Source organism: Castanea sativa, chromosome 5, assembly GCF_040712315.1.
Source record: "Castanea sativa cultivar Marrone di Chiusa Pesio chromosome 5, ASM4071231v1".
In the NCBI taxonomy this organism is placed as follows: Eukaryota; Viridiplantae; Streptophyta; class Magnoliopsida; order Fagales; family Fagaceae; genus Castanea; species Castanea sativa.
Genome location: NC_134017.1, coordinates 58,189,258 through 58,206,825, shown reverse-complemented (window position 1 = coordinate 58,206,825; position 17,568 = coordinate 58,189,258). Strand labels below are relative to the sequence as shown.

The window sequence follows — 17,568 nt, the reverse complement described above, 5'->3', positions numbered from 1 at the left end:
CGGTGCTTAGCATTAACTTTGGCCTATAAAACTATATAGTTTAAATGATCTGAAAAAATATTGAAATATCAGATAATTAGTTGCACAACGCAATATATACACCATGATAGATTGAAGAAAAGTCAACTAATTGAAGTAACCAACAGCCCACCCACTCGTATTTAGTTCATTGTGACAGAATTCTCCATAGTTAGTTGTTTATGGTATACAGCAGAGCTGCCTACATACCCTTATCTGCTGATCACAACCAAGGAAAAAAAAAAAAAAAAATCTCCTTATTGCATCATTTCAAGAACTGGTTGGTATGAAAGGCATTTCAGAGCGTATATCAAAGTTATTAAGGAAGTCCGGGGAGAGAAGGTTAAACCAACCTCATTTAGTTCTTCCATGCCGTCGATTTTCACTCGCTGAGATCACCATAGCTACCAATAACTTCGACGAAAATTTAATCATTGGTCGGGGGGCTTTCGGGATCGTATACAAGGGGTATATTGATGACAGTACCATAAGCGTTACAATAAAGCGTGTGAATATCATCAGATATTGCCAAGGTCAATGGAGGTATGTCACAAATTAAGGACCAAGGTGCTGGTGCATTGCCAGCTACGCCACCCTAACCTTATCCGTCTCATCGGATATTGTTTCGAAGATGAAGGAGAGTGGTTCCTTGTGTACGAGTTCATGGTCAATGGAAACCTGGCGAGACACCTCTATGCCACAAACCCCAACCCGGTCCCGTTGAATCGAAGACTACAGATTTGCGTTGGGGTGGCGCGTGGGCTGCACTGCCTCCACACTGGGCTGAAGCATACTATCATTCACTGTGGTGTGAATTCGAGATATATTCTGTTGAACGAGAAATGGGAGGTCAAGTTGTCAGAGTTCGGAATATCCAAGGTGGGTCCCCCGAGTTTGTCAAAGGATTTAATTAGGATCGAAACTGATACAGTTGCGGGTACTCAGGGGTACATTGCTCTTGAGTATGCCATTAATGGGGTGCTGACTGATAAATCCGACGTCTACTCCTTTGGTGTGGCACTGCTGCAACTACTCTGGAAGGAAACCAACTGAAGGGGAAGAACAGATGGATCTGGTTAGTTGGGCCCAAAAATGCAAACGAGAAGGGAACATCAATGAGATAATTGATCCATATCTGATGGGGAAGATAGCTCCAGAGTGTTTTATGGTATACGTTGACATAGCCACTTCTTGTGTGCGATATCGAGGCGAACGTCTACCCACCATGGGTGAAGTGCAGGTATGCCTTGAACATGCACTGGAGCTACAAGAGAGCGCAGATGCTGCTGCTGGTGATTGTAACTATTGTTTTGATGAATATACCTGTAATGATTCTTCTGGAGACGCTTCTCCAATTGAGTTGGGTTCGGGATACGCTTCTCCAATTGACATGGGTTCGGGAGACGTTTCTCCAAGATAGCGCAGATGCTGCTACTGCTGCTGCTGGTGTCTGTAACTATTGTGTTGATGAATATACCTGTAATGCTTCTTCGGGAGACGCTTCTCCAATTGATATTGTGTGGGAAACAGCTTCAGAGAGTACCACATCCGCTGAAGAATTGTCATTGGAAACCGCCATGCCAAGCGGTCAAATATGATTGACCACAAACAATTCACTAAGTATGAGTTTCAGTTTTTGGATTGGTCTTGTCTTTCTATTGCCTTCTATTACTGATGGAGTATATGGTCTTTTTACTTGCTGAGAAAATGTGGGAAAAGAGACACAAACTTTTCCCTTAACCTAAAGTTATTGGGATGGGGAATCCTGATGTTTTTAAATAGTTTATTGCGATATTTTTATTCCTATGCTATGTAATACTCCTTGTACAGAGTCGTTCTGTATGGAATTCATCACTAAGTTGATATTTATAATGTGCTGATGTGGTAAGTTTATATAATGTTGTCTAGTCTTGCAAACTATTATTTTCTTTGGTCTCTCAGTTCTTACGAACTCCGTTTTTTCTCCCCTTTGGTTTCTCAATTCTCTTCAAAGCATTTGAAGCAATGCTCATTTTGAACTTCTATTATGAAAACTCATCAAAAAAGGCTTGGACAATAGTACATTAGAATATTTAGTAGTCTTCCTAGATATTCTAATTCTGCAATTCAACTCCCCTTCGATAACAGTACGTGCTAGTGCTATTTTTTCTATTTAAAAAAAAAAAAAATTGATCATTTTGGGTACTTTTCTTCAATCTTGCCAACTTGAAATAATTAATCAATTGTTCAATTATAATGTGCTTAGTTTGTCTTGGGTGTAATTTTTGGGTGAATTCATGTTACAATACATATTTTTCAATCCCATTTTTGGGTGGTTTATCTTATCTCTTCTTCGGTTATTCTTTTTCACGCAAAAGATCGTTCTTCTTCATCACCCAAAAGACAAGAATAAAGAAATATATTATACACACACACAAAAAAAAAAAAAAAGAAGAATCTCGCAGTAGAAGAAGAAGAAGCCTGCAGCAATAGTGGGTTTATGGGTTTATGTTGGAATTGAACATTGCACATTTGATTTATAATTTTATAGTTTGGTTGGTTGGTTAGAAGTTGGAGGAAAGGAAAAGAAAGAAAGAAGAACCATTACTACTTGAACGGTGCGATTTGTCTTTTGGGCTTCTTGCATTTGATAATGAGGGTGCATAGAGTGTTGAGAAATTCTTCTCCTACATGATGGTATTTTTTTTTTATTTTATTTTAAAGAGATCTTGTTAAAATTGGGATTTCAAAATAAAAATAAGGGTAGTTTAGGAATAATGCTGAAAATGACCAACGATAACATGATATCTATATTTGTGTTTTCGGCATCGCAACTCCAAGGTCCAATATCAAAATGCGATAGTCCTTCGTATTTGAAAAAACCATTTTTTGATAACGCGTGATGGCAATAATTTACCAAACACGCATTTTGGATTTTGGACTTGGAAACGTGCATTTTGGGCTCTAAAAGTGTAACCTTTTTTAGTTGACTAGAAGACCCACTAGCTACTTTTCTTGGGTTGTGTTTTTCCAATGTATTTTTCTTGTCCTAGTGCTTAGGCTAGTTGGTTTAGCCTATGGTAGCCCTAGGACCCCCTTACACGTACATTACTTTATTCTTTAATAAAATTGATAAAACACAAATGTGTCTTGTCAGTATGTTCCTCGTCAATCTTGATGGACGAACAAGACTTCCAGTCAAGAAGAAAGAAAGTGAAGATGAAAGACATCTGGATAGAGCCAGCCAAGGACCCTCCGATGGTTCAATTAGTAAATCTCTAATGTATAATGTAGCTTAGTGTATATGAAATTTTGTCTTTTATTTACTTGCTCTTTATGGCTTTATATAGCCATCTGATGAGTTTTTGCAAAGTTTGTTGATCTCCCCTTGGCAATATGCCTAAGCTAGGTGATTAATAGTTGAGTGGCTCATAAAGATGTTTGTAACAGACATGAGGCAGCTCATGAAAGCATTTTTAATGACTTTGTAGCCGTTTCCTTCATCTAGCTTGAATGAGAGAGTTATGTCTGACTTGAATGTGCTTACAGTCGTCCATGTAATGGATGACCATTTGTACGCTACTCATAAAAAATGATGCAACCTTTTTTAGTCAAGAGAGAGAGAGAGAGAGAGAGAGAGAGAGAGAGATAAGAAATAGTTTTTGTTTGTCATAGAACTATGGAATTGGAAGTGTTGGGAGAGATAGAGAGTAATGCTTTGAAGGAAGGGATACATAGGTGAAAGTTGAGAAAGACAAGCGTGTGGGACATGCTGTGGGACATGTTGAAGTGAAAGAAGACAGCGTGTGGGACACGCTGATGTAACATATTACAGTGAAAGAAGAGAGGTTGTGGACCTCAGTTTTATGGTAATCGAGTTTATAAAACTAGAGTAACACATTATAAGCTACTCAAGCTTATTGAACTCAAGTTCCACATGGCTTTTTTAAATTAAAAATCCAGCTCATCGGGTGCCATGATGGCTATTTTTCATGGAACTTGAGTTCTTGGAACTAGAGTTACACAAAAAACTCGAGTTTGAAAAATTAAATTTCAAAATAGTGGTATATCTCTAAATATTTTCAAAATAGTGGTAGATCGCTAAATATTTTGGCCAACAATGTTATTTGGCCATTTTGGTTTTGCAAAATGAGGTCTCCTAATTGAATATATTTAGTCATTGAGTCAATAATTCAATAATCCAATATCATCTAGACCTTTTTCGAAAATAGAGTACACTCCCAAAATAATATTTGAATCTCAATAATGTATATAAAAAAAAGTGTACTTGAAAACTCAATTATAGTTTACTTCAAGGCAAAAATGATCAACACTTAGCATTATCTTATGCTTATAAAACTAAATAGTTGTGGGGGGTGAATTCAGACTCGACTCGAGGACCAAAACCCAAGGTATGAAAAAAGATGAAATGACTCTCTAGTGAATAGGAACCAGCCAGGCTTATAGTCATGGAAGTCTGGGATAATAATCTTCCTAAGAACAATAATTGAGGTAACCCTTTAACCTATCTTCTCGAGGTCACTAAGGTACCTTAGATAGCAATTTCCACCCTCATGTAGGATTGCCCGTCTTCTACATTTTTCCCAAGGGACACAATGAAGAAGATATAGATCCCAATGAAACAGTCACCTCTGCATTAATGAGATCCCTACCTAATGTCAACCACATTAAATATTGAATGACTGGCCTGAACAGTGGAAACACCTCCAAAAGTCTTTCTTCATAATCGTGAAATGGCAGGGCTGAGGGCTGAGCTTGATGGGATAAGTATTCCCAAAATCTAGCTGGGAGCTGGACAGTTGGAAGAGGAGGGGAAAATGTCTATAAAAGGAGAAGGGGTTTAGAAAAATAGAGAGAGAGAGCGAGTGATCGAGCATTAGATAGTTTTCCTTGTGTATCTTTATATATACTTGAATCCTTCCTATGTACCTCAAGAACATTGTTCCTTCATATATGAAAGCTTGATTCTGTCTATTTTTATTTTTTAATCACCGTCTAATATTTCCATAGTGGATCTTTTGCTCATCTTTTAGAAATTAGTTGGGTAAATCAAGAACCTTTGTCATTGTTTAGTCTTTAGGTGTTTTGGCTCCCACAATAGTAAAATTATATAGTGCAAATTATTTGAAAAATATTGAAATAACAAATAATGTTACACAGCTCATTAAATGGATAAAACTTAAATACAATATTTTAGGTGTTCTTTTTTAGATTCACTTTTTAAGATTTAGCCATGTGGCTGCTTAACTAAAAAATGCGCTTTCATCCTATGAGAAAAAATTCACTAAATAACATCTAATTACTATACCTAAGGATGTGTTTGTTTAGAGGTGAAATAGCGTGGATGAAAAACTTTGGAGAGAAAATGGGAAGGAAAACTTTTTTGAGTGTGTTTGGTTGGGTAGGGAGGAAGAAAAATAAATAGTGAAGCCTGAATATTTTCTCCCCAAGCCCACCAAAAAGTTTTCTCTCAAAATAGAGAGAAAACTGAAGGGAGAAAATGAGGCTGCGTAATGGACAAAAATGCCTATGTCTAGTTCCTTTCTTTCTTTCATTTTTCCTTTTTTTTTGGGTATTGGGCACGTTGCCTCTATTTTTTCATTTTTCATTTTTCGATTTCCTGAGATGTAGGTGGGCACGTTGCCTTTTTTTTCTTTCCTAGATGTTGCTTTTTTTTTTTTCCTGGACCATGGGTGTGATAGTTCGTTTTATTTTTTTATTTTTTTATTATTATTTTTTTAACTAGACATGATTTTTTTTTTAATAAATTGGGTGATTGCTTTATCTTTTTTTATTTTATTTTATTTTTTATAATAAATTTTGGTTGTTTGTCACTTTTTTGTTTTAATTGACCACCATTTTTTAACAAGGACGTATGAGTAAATTTATACAAATTTACATTTTTTATCCCTCCACTTTTTCATTCCTAACCAAACAAAAATGAGAGAAATTAAAATTTGGGGAAATTACAGTAAACCCACTTGTGGTTTGGCACGAAATCACTTTGCCTACCTGTGGTTTGATAAGTGTCACTTTACCCCACCTGAGGTAAGCTTTGTTTGTCTCCAGGTACCCACCTCTGTTAAAACCAAGGATAAATTTATATTTTTGCTACCCTTTTCTGTCTCTCTCATCCCAAAACGTAAAAAACTGAAAAATCAAGAGAAAAGAAGATCTAAAAACTAGGTTTTGTAAAAATTGAAAACATTCAACCAAAACAATCATCCAACCAAAATTAAGAACATTCAAACTAATATTGATAACTCCATTTTCTTCTCATCATTAGCACAATAAAAATAATCCAACCAAATGATAATTCTTTGCTCTGTGTGAAAATGCAAGAAGCAAGAACCAAGAAGAGATCTCTTTCAACAAAAGAAAAGGAGAGGGTAAAGGTTGATTGCGGGCTATTGTTAGAAGTCCAAAGCTACCAAGCCCACTTTCTTTATTAACAATGTTTGCGCATCTCTGCAATGCCATTATTTATTTTGATTCTAGCAAGGATTCTAAGTACTTGTTACGTTGTTAATTGCTATGGCTGCTTTACGTTAGTGAAATTTGGAAAGCAATTCTTCAAGCCATTTAGAAAATTTCACATGACTGGAACTAATAGGAATATACTGATACATGGAGGTCTGGTTTTAAGTATAATAACTTGTACAATTGTCTTTCCTTCTTGATATTTTAAAACTAAAGTTTTTCATGCACCAAGAACAATTGTGTCTGAAATTGAAAACCTACATATTGTTTGGCTGTTGCGCACCTAGAGCCATGTATGGCCCAACTCCTTGGCCTTTCATGAAAGGTTCAAAAAAATCATTATTCAGGTCCCATACTCTATCAAAGTTTAGATCAAATCCACAAAACCCAAACTTTCTTAAGAACTGACAGTGTTATATCTGTCCTCCTCATGTACAATCAAAGGAAATTATTAATTATAGAGTTAGGAGTGGAACAATTACCAGAAAACTGTAAAATAAAAAAATTGTTGGTGGTGGCTATAGAAGCAATTGACCCAACTACAAAAACTCAACCATAGAAGCAATCGAGCCAACTCCAAGAACAATATTATGTTTGTTCTTAAATTTTATAAAACCTAACTTTTAAATATTTTTTTCACTTGATTTTTTTAGTTTTTTATGTTTTAAAAGGAGAGAAATATAAAAAGGTAGTAAAAATATAAATTTATCATTATTTTTAAGAGATGTGAGTAATAGAAAACTAACAAACTTTATCTCGGATGAATAAAATAACACTTTTCAAAAAACATATAGGCAAAATAATTTCGAGTCCAACAATAAGTAAGTTTAATGTAATTTCTCGTTAAAATTTTTTCTATCTTCTTCCTGTTCCAACAACCCACCCACTCGTATTTAGTGCATTGAGAGTTCTCTGTAATCTATGTTATATGCGAAAAAAAAAAAAAAAAGTAGCTACTTTGTCTGTTTTTCTAATTTTGAGAGAGGACTTTTCCGTCATCGCCGGGGTAAGGGGCCACTCCTTACTCTCATCATTTCAAGCTGGTTGGTATGAAAGGCATTTCAGAGTGTATATCAAAGTTATTAAGGACGTCCGGGAAGAGAAGGTCAGACGAAACAAACCGATCTTATACAGCTCTTCCATGCCGTCGATTTTCACTGACTGAGATCAAGACAGCTACCAATAACTTCGATGATAATTTAGTAATTGTTTGCTGGGGTGGCTGGAAAACATACAACGGGTTTATTGATGACCCTGCCTTCAGCGTTGCAATAAGGCGTGTGAATATCGATTCAAGGGAGGGTTTTCACGATTTTATGAAGGAGGTGATGCTGGTTTGCCAGGTACGCCACCCTAACCTCCTCCCTTTCATCGGATATTGTCTCGCTAAACGATATGGGTTCCTTGTCTACGAGTACATGGTCAATTCAAACCTCGCGAGACACCTCAATGGCACTAACCCCGATCCCAATCCCAATCCGATCCCGTGGAAACGGAGACTAAAGATTTGCGTAGGAGTGGCGCGTGGGCTGCACTACCTTCACACTGGACTAAAGCATACTATCGTCCACAGTGGCGTTGACCCGACCAATATTCTGTTGGACGCGAAATGGGAGGCCAAGTTGTCATATTTGGGGTTGTCCAAGATGGGTCCCCCGAGTTTGTCAAAGGCTTTGATTACAATCGAAACTGATAGAGTTGTGGGTACTTACGGTTACATGGATCAAGAGTATGTCATGTTCGGGAAGCTGAACGATAAATCCGACGTCTACTCTTTTGGCGTGGTACTGCTGCAACTAGTCAGTGGAATAACACCAAGTCCATTTGCAGTACCGATGGATCTGGTTGGGTTGGCACGAAAATGCAAACGAGAAGGGACCATCTATAAGATAATTGATCCGTATCTGATGGGGAAGATAGCTCCAGAGTGTTTTATGGAATACGTTGACATTGCCACTTCTTGTGTGCGAAATCGAGCCGATCGTCGACCCACCATGGGCGAAGTTCAGGTTCGCCTTGAACATGCACTGGAGCTACAAGAGAGCGCAGATGGTGCTGCTGGTGACTGTAACTATTGTATTGATGAATATACCTGTAATGATTCTTCCGGAGACGCTTCTCCAATTGATATGGTGTAGGAATTAGCTTCAGAGAGCACCACATCTGCTGAAGAGTTGTCCTTGGACACCGCCATGCCAAACGGTCAAATATGATTAACCACAAGCAATTCACTAGTCTGCATGTTTCAATTCACAACGGCCATCTCATTTAGTACATTAGAATATATTCTAATTCTGCCATTCAACTCCCCTTTGACAACAGTACGTATGTGCTAATGCTATTTTTTTTAAGTGATCATTGGGGACTTTTGTTCAATCTTGCCAACTTGGGACAATTAATCAATTGTTCAATTGTAATTTACTTAGATTGTCTTGGGTGTAAATTTTTGGTGGATTCAGATTCCGATACATTTCTTTTTCAATCCCATTTTGGAATAGGCACACCATATCTTTGACAAAATGTTTCACTCAATCTTATATTAGTTTAAAGTTCACTTCATGGTTTGAGCCTCTTAGTTTTAGTTGCCTGGTCATCTCATTTTTTCTCATCTGAAGTTAGGCTTACTAGGCCATCAATATATTTGGAAATTTAGTGCATTAGAACTTTCCATGATCAAAACCCAATTTACAACATTAGAATATGTGGTAGTCTTCCTAGATGGCAATGTTTTATGCACTAAGTCTTTTGTATTAATAATAATCTATGTCTATTACTAATCAGGTTTTCAAAAAAAAAAAAAAAAATCAGTTTCAACTTTAAATTTTCAATAGTTGAGATACTCTAGATAGCTTTTCTCAAAAGAAAAAAAAGAAGAAGAGCTAATCTAGATAGTATGTTTGATAACTTATTTGTGGTAATGCTGATGCAGATTTTTATTTGATTCTTTGTTTAGCCACTTGACGGAAGAAACAGTTAAGCCAATTTGAAGACTTGACCACCAGGTTGGTGTTATTCATGAGCCACTAACATCAGGGTATCGCATATATTTATAATGTGATTGCTCTTTGAAGTAATAATAAAAAAAAAAGTTTCTGAACTACTACAGCACGATTCACCAATTTAGTGACTAAATCACTAACTAAAACTCTCTAATTGTATCATACTTGATCACATAAAACGTTTTTTTCGTTGACTAGTGTTTTCTGTTGTACAATACACTAGAAAATATGGAAAGCATTTTCCACCAAAACAAATGGAGTGTAACTGTCAAAAAATGTGATGAGCTAAAAGAAAATTGAAACCTGATCAATCCAACTCTAAGATGAAGCTTCTGCTTTTTGTTGAAAGCTTTTGTTCTCATAATTGATCTGTATCTGATGGGGAAGCTAGCTCCAGAGTGTTTCAAGTTATACGTTGATATTGCCACTTCTTGTGTGCGAAATAAGGGGAAGTATCGTCCCGCAATAGATGAAGTGGAGTTAATCCTTGAACACGCACTGGAGCTACAAGAGAGAGCTGATGCTACGAGGAACGATGTGGATCAATATGTTTATTCCATTGTTGAATATACCGGTAGTGCTTCTCCACCTGAATCCGAGGAGTCTATTCAGGATTCCAATAGCACCACATAAGCTAATTTGTCTTTGGACACCACCATGGAAAACCCAAAAGGCCAATCAATAACCGCAAACAATTATCAAAATGTCAAAATCACATTTCTAGAGACAGGGATGCTCTCCATTTCAAAGTTAGGATAAACCAAAATGAGAGCACAGTGGCTGAGACATTTTTGCACTAGTTTATTAGGAGTAGATCTTGGATGTTTGTCAGCGATATCACTGCCACAGTATATAGATCTTTATGAGAGGGTCTGCTCTTGTTTTTGGGTAATTGATCTTATTTTAATTTTGTTAGATTTTTATGTTTGAAGTTTTCACGGTGAGGGATGCTATTCATAGATTGATGTACATGACTTTGTTTGCATTTGTAAGCCTGAATTAACATTTACAATAGTCACATCATTCTCAACATTTTTTTTTTTTTTTTCTTTTTTGTGTTTGGTTAGTCTTATTCACTTGCATTCAAGTTACTGTTTTTCTTATTCCAAAGACATGTAGATTCTTTGTTTCTTCATGGAAAAGTTGAGCTCTGCAATTTATCACAAGTTGCCTTTAGATCATTTCTACATTTATGCTGCAAGATAGATAAGGGGCCTTTCGTTTTTTGCAATGGTGATATACTGATAGTCTTGAGTTGTATGGCACAAGTGTGCCTTTTTCGGCCCAAGAGCCCACTTTGACAGCACCAACACTATGTAATTACCTTTATGCTGTAAAATACTTGAGATGGTCATAAATTGGTTCAGTATTTTACCCTAGGATCCCTGCTTGATCATTTGTCAAACTGCTCAAGGTCCTTTACATTTATCAGTCAAATTGATTATTCATTAGTTTTCCAAAGTCACCAACTGAACTACAGTGCTGGATGTCAACTAACCAAGCTGTACCAAGCTCAAGTACTATTAGTGCAGTGCATCGGTTTGTGAATTTCAGGAGCAACCAAAAAGGCCAAGAAAACCAAGATCGGCAGGGATTGCAAAGATCTAAAATGGGATGACAGATATTGATGGAGATATGCAATAGGACGGTGATCTCTGGTGACTGGATGTGAGTGGAGAGAAGAAAGCAGAGAAAATCGGTTCACAAAACTCAAAAGACAAGGGAGAAAAAAGAAAAGAAAAGATGAAACATCAAAGAAAATGTGTGTGTGTGTATTTCCTTGAACCACCTCTTGGACTAAACCATAGATATATGACCTCAGCTTCCAGAAGGCCAGAACCATGATTTAACTATTATAAGTAATCCAAGAGAATTTCTAATTGAATTGAACCAACTCATTTCAAAATTCAAACAAGTAAACTGCACCTTGGTCGGTGAAATAATAAAAAAATAAAAATAGAGAACGAAAAGGAGAGAGAAAACAAAGAATGAATAGAAAACTAGAATAGAAAAAAGGGAATGATAGATGACCGGCGGTCAGGAAGGCAAGAGATTAGGATGTTTGACTGTTTGGGAGGAAAAATTGGTTTATTAGACCTTTTGAACCTAACATTGAATCGATATCATTTTTTTTTTTTTTAAATATCTTTTTCTGAACATAAACATCAATCCGGACCCATAACTTTGGAAACTGGCTGAAATCCACGGTTCAATTGGGGAGTTTTTCTTGGTTTGTTTGGTGTCACTCGTTTCTATTTCAAAGTGATAAAATCACTACATTGAATCTGCTCATCTCTGGGACAAAGCCGCCACTCTCCACTCCCATTGAATCTGATAATTCTCTTGTCGTCAAGCTCTAGGTGCACTACCAAAGCATCAATGGAAGCTATTTTACAGTATATTTCAAAGTTATTCAGGACATCCGTATGTTTTATAACTAAAAGAAGAAGAGATAATCTAGATAGTATGTTTTATAACTTATTAATGCTGATGCAGATTTTTATTTGATTCTTTGTTTAGCCACTTGAGGGAAGAAACAGTTCAGTTAAACCAATTTGAAGACTTGACCACCAGCTTGGTGTTATTCGTGAACCACTAACATCAAGGGATCGCATATATTTATAATGTGATTGCTCTTAGAAGTAATAATAAATTTATAAGATTCTGAATTACCACAGCACAATTTACCAATCTAGTGACTAAATCACTAACTACAACTCTCTAATTGTAACTTACTTGATCTACACATACTCAACCCAAAAGCTAGTCTTTCCAAATTTAGTTTTGATGGTTCAGTTTGATTTTATGACAGACAATTAATCTTTATATTTAGCTTTACGATCATTTTTTTGTGGTAGGAAATCTCGCCCCAACCTTAATAAGCTATATTAATTCCATTTAAGTTTGTTGAATTGAATTTTAACCTAATTATATCTATAAGTGGGGAATAATATGTTTGATCTTGTTTAAGGTGCGTAGAACAACTATGGTAGGTAAAGGTAAGCATTCTCTTGCATACTAACATAACTTGGTATTTTTTTTGCACAATGACTGTAAATGAAGATAGAAAATTTATTTTTCTATTATTTGACTTGCATGAAAATCATTCATATTTCTTGTAATTCCAAATAAAAATATGAATAGAAACCTTCACTCATGGAAACATACCCCAAGTAGGATTTGTTTTTGGTCACTTGTAGCCTCAAATGGGAAAACCAAGTCTGAATTTGTATCTGCACAAAACTAAGTGGTAAATTTATTGTTTTGAGCATATTTTTCACTTGGAAAAAAAGCTGACAATCAATTATATTGTGGTGAGTATGTTGAGTATGTGATGTTTTGGAAAACATTTTTTACTCTTGAAATTGGAAAATGGTTTTCCATGTATTGGGTTTGTTTTCAGTTGATCACTTGAAATGTTTTTTCGTTGGCTAGTGTTTTCTGTTGTACAAAATACTAGAAAATATGGAAAGCATTTTCCACCAAAACAAATGGAGTGTAACTGTCGAAAAATGTGATGAGCTAACAGAAAATAGAAACCTGATCTATCCAACTCTAAGATGAAGCTTCTACTTTTTGTTGAAAGCTTTTGTTCTCGTATGTTTTTTGAAGCAAGGGTCCTTTGGCATCTCTTCCATGACTTAAATATTCTTCACTTGTATGTTGAATGCACGCAGGAACGTTTGCTTTGATTCAGTTCTCTGTATGCTTGGCAAAGACTGCAATATAATGTTTTTAATTAGGACAATAATAGCAAAAAGTTATGAAAACTTGTGTCCATAAGCTATCATATGGTAAAGGAAGTTAATAACCGATTAGGAGCCTGTTGAATGGTAACTAATCCATTTTAGTTTGCTGCTGGTTCAGATTTTGACAGCAGCACACTAGCTTCTCCATTCTGCTTTCACTCTCAATTGGCAATGGAGTTCAGTTCATTTAGAAAAAGGTAATGATGCTGGTTGACAGACCATGTCAAAGACATCTCTAACATTGTCCTCTTATCTCTTTGAACATGTGAGTAGCTAAGAGCCTAAGACTGTTGATGCTAATGAAATTTATTGACAAGCATTAACATTTGCATGCGTAAGAAGAGTTTTCCCAGAATTATGGTACCAAAGAACTTATCTTGAAGGTGACCGACCATATTTCTCCTACTTTGTAAGAAGTACCATTGCAGATTGAACCATTTCTTAATGCTTCCCTTTTAACAATCTTAAGCCCACCATTGTCTTCCAACTATTTTGTCACGAAAATTAGATGCATTACTTGTCCCAAGAGCATAGCGTTCAAGTTCTAGCTCATATTGACGTTAAAATTGGGAATCCCAGCATTAATGTTTTCATCTTTGTAATCTTTCACACCTATCTTCTACCTAATGCGTTTGTAATGCAGCTTCAGTGCAAGCTGAAGATCAGCACCAGCATGCACATGAGTTTCCTTCGCTACCTTCCAAATTCCATATCATCAAGGAACTTCATGGTATGAACTTTGGAAAACCAATTACTCTCTTTATAGTTAAGACATTCTAAATACAAGGTGTATGTCAGCTCAATTTGTTGCTCCAATAACACAATTATGGCCATCAAAGTTTGACCCATGAGGGCAGGGGCGTAGCCAGGATTTTTTATATGGGGGAGCGATTTTCAACAACAATGATTATCATTGTTGTATGGACAGTCTATATTTTTAGGTTGATATGGACCTTCTTTGAGATAAGCTTGTCGAATTTCATTTTGTTTGTTGATAGGAAATTCACATATTTGTTTAAGTGATCCTGGATCACGATTGACCTCTTTAGATTGAATTCTTGAACATTTGGAGGGGTGTTCATTAGGTATTGAAGTATCAACATTTATTTCTACAACCATAGGTGTCCTAAATTCTGAATTGCTAATATTTTTTTTCTTAAAGAATGCATCAATTTTTTTTTGTTTGCTCATAATTCTTTTAGCTTTAAGAATATGACTCAAAAATTAACTTGAAAAGAACTAAAAAAATAAAATCTTAATTTGAAATTTTTACTTAATTATATGGATGTTGTAAGGACACAATTCAAATTCCCAAACTATGACTGGAAGGAATTGGGCTTTGAAAGGCCCTCTTTTACAATTAAATTTGTAGAGGATGGGTTTGTAATATAGATTTCAAGGATGGTTTAGATAATGAGGAAAGGAACGGGCTTTGGGCCCAATGGCACAAAGTAAAGAGTTGTTTGCAAGAGTAAGACCGAAAATTCCTCCTCGGACAAAAACCCGAGGGTAGTTTATAATAGTATTTCCTAAAATTTGGATACAATTCTTGATTATCATATACTATTGGCCCTTTTTCTTATTGAAAAAGCCTCTCTCTTCTTCGTATGTCTTCCCCTTTATTTATACTTCTTTTCTTCTCTTCATCATCTTCCACCTCATGGTTGCAATCATGATTTCGGATACTTGTCCCATCAATTCTTCCCTAAAGTCCGCTGGGGTTAGGGACCAAGTTCCAAACTCCATGCTCAGGTCCCATCCTTCCATCTATGCAGTCAGCGTATCAATTACAGAGCTTTTAATGTATGGGCGGTGGTAGCAGCTTTACTTTAGATATTCCACCGCTCTTTCTATTGTCCTCCACGTGTACTGTGTATTCCCGTAGTCGTAGGATTCTTTATAACATAACTCGGGGACACTAAACTTCTCTTCCTATGTCCTCGGCTTAACAACCCTCGGACAAATCAACTCCTCGGACGTAATTGGACATTTAGATACTCCAAGATCATTTTGACGTCTTCGGATTTGGGTTTCTAGCCCAAAAGACTTCGTTGGGCCATCCTTGATAAATTACTAGGCCCAATGCCCCTACAATAGCCCCTCAAGATTCTTTATTTCTTCACCTCGGGAGGAAAATAGGATCTCGACTTAAAACACCTTTTTATCCTGCAGAATTTTGGCAATATTGCTAACGGGGAAATAACTTTTCAATTACCCATCGCGTGTTCCCGATGCTTCGGTATGCGAAACGCCCCTGAATTAATTACTGGCGCCTCTATGTCTCCCACGTTTCAATGATGTGACACATATCCAACGGTTGAGAGCGATTTCTGTGTTGAGGCGGGAATTCGCCCGCTTTAAAACTCCTTTTGATATATAAGTACTAACTCCCTTCAAAATTCTTCACACTACAGTAACCTTATAACGTACCTGCCACTCTTGCCATCTTTCCGTACCTTCTCTTTTTATCAAATACCCTGTCCGAGGTGACCGTGCCTTCTTCTTTTTTAAAGTAAGTTCTTCAATACTCTCTCCCCTCCTTATCAGCTCTTTGTTTCTTTTGTTTCTTTCCCCCCCCCATCTTTATCTTTTTTCTCTGTATCTTTTTTCCTCGGCGTAGTTCTTTTTAGTTTTCTTCACACCCCCCTTTTTCAAAGATGGGTAGATTTGCGTCCCTAGTGGATTCAAACAAAAAAATAGAGCAGTTCAAGGTTAAGTAAGAAATTCCCTCAGACGTATTTATTAGGTACTGTAATGAGGAGGAATATTATGTAAAAAGAAAAACGGGGGAAGTTGTAATTCCGATGATTGCGTTCATCGAAGGGGGAATGAAAATCCCCATGGGAACCGTGACTAGGGACTATCTTAGGGCTTTTAGATTAGCTCCCACCCAGTGCGCCCCAAATGTCTTTAGGATCCTAGGTTCCGTAGATGCTTTAAATGAGAAGATGGACCTAGGGCTCACTCACCACGATGTGAACTGGGTTTATAACCTCCATTACCTAAGCAAAAAAGACGAATATTACCTAAAATCTAGATACCCAGAAGTTAGGCTAATTCAGTGTCTGCCTGAATCTAATAAGGGCCTAAAAAACGACTTCCTGATCGTATCAGGAAATTGGCACGACGGCCTCCCCTGTCCGACAAGGGAAGGGACTCCAGGTGAAGTTTTTTGGCTTCTATATAGAACCCTTAAAACCATTATACTATTATATACATACTATTATTTTTTGTCTTTTTACTTGTTCTTACCCTCCTCTATTTGGATAACTCTACAGATCCACACGCAGCGGATCGTCACCCTAATCTTGTCGATTTCGGACGGTTGGACAGGATCCTTCAAGCTGAGGTTTTCGTGCATACAGACGGCCAACTCCGAGCGGCTCATCTGATCCTCGGCTACAATCCGATATCCAAAGCCTTTCAAGCGCCGAAGTGCGTGATCAAAGCCCACGACCCTCGCCTTCCTCGGATTAGCGTTGCCGTTGAAGGTTTCCTGCTACCGGAGGGGACTCCTATTCCTCAAGGCACTTTGGTCACCCAACCAATCCAACCACCACAACTTGTTCCAGTTGGGATTCCCATAGTCCCTTTCCCCACACAATTAGTCCCTGGTGAAGCTGCGTCTTCCTATACTACCGTAAAGGAAGAAGAAGAAGTAGTTGAGGTACCCGATTCCGAGGACGAGTTTGAAGTTTTTAATCAACCTCACTCTCCTGAAGATTCAATTCCCATCCTCGGCACCTCCACACAAGTCTCGTAAGCTACTACTCAAGAGCCTGACAATATGAGCATTCAACGTAAGATTAAGCCCAGCCTAAAAGATGTCCTTGAGGGCGCTGACAAAGGCCTTAGAGCCCAAGAACCTCCTAAAGAGATGCGCCCTCGGACTCAAGAAAAGGGTGCTGATAAAGGCCCTGAAACTAGGCTCCCTCCTCCTCCCCCTCCTTCCCAGACCCAACGCACCAACACAGCTGACCTTAAAAGGAAAAGGGATCAGTCAAAAGGAAAAGAGATCAGTCAAAAGGAAAAGAAGTGGTGGAGGCAGGAAAGGGCTCTCTTCCCAAGGAGCCCGAGATTGAAAGGGGTGGTAAGCAGGCCCGGGCCGTGCAGACCAGGTCGGAAAAGAGAATCGAACAACAGATGGTTGTGCGCGCCCCTTTGTGGCTTCCTGACATGTCCATGGATGACCAGGCCATCACCGTGGATGCGTCCATCAGAAACTCCGATGAGGGGACAGCTGCATGCGTCGCAGACGCATTGGAGCAGGCGCTTTTGCTCCCTGAGGACATGGGTGAACTTAGAAGGAAAAGGGACCATAA

At 37.5% G+C, this 17,568-nt stretch overlaps 2 protein-coding genes across 2 annotated transcripts; both read left to right on the top strand.

Annotated features, from left to right (window-relative positions):
* Positions 1–555: 555 nt before the first annotated feature.
* LOC142635506 (receptor-like protein kinase FERONIA) lies at positions 556–1,071 on the top strand. The gene has a single exon (XM_075809650.1). It carries the CDS (start codon positions 556–558, stop codon positions 1,069–1,071), a length of 516 nt encoding a protein of 171 aa, XP_075665765.1.
* A 6,476-nt stretch (positions 1,072–7,547) lies between these two features.
* On the top strand, positions 7,548–8,636 carry LOC142635505 (receptor-like protein kinase FERONIA). Its single transcript, XM_075809649.1, has one exon. It carries the CDS (start codon positions 7,548–7,550, stop codon positions 8,634–8,636), a length of 1,089 nt encoding a protein of 362 aa, XP_075665764.1.
* The last annotated feature ends 8,932 nt before the right edge of the window (positions 8,637–17,568 follow it).

Coding starts and splice junctions, on each gene's coding strand:
- LOC142635506 (XM_075809650.1), top strand. CDS start 556: ATGGAGGTATGTCACAAATTAAGGACCAAGGTGCTGGTGCATTGCCAG.
- LOC142635505 (XM_075809649.1), top strand. CDS start 7,548: ATGAAAGGCATTTCAGAGTGTATATCAAAGTTATTAAGGACGTCCGGG.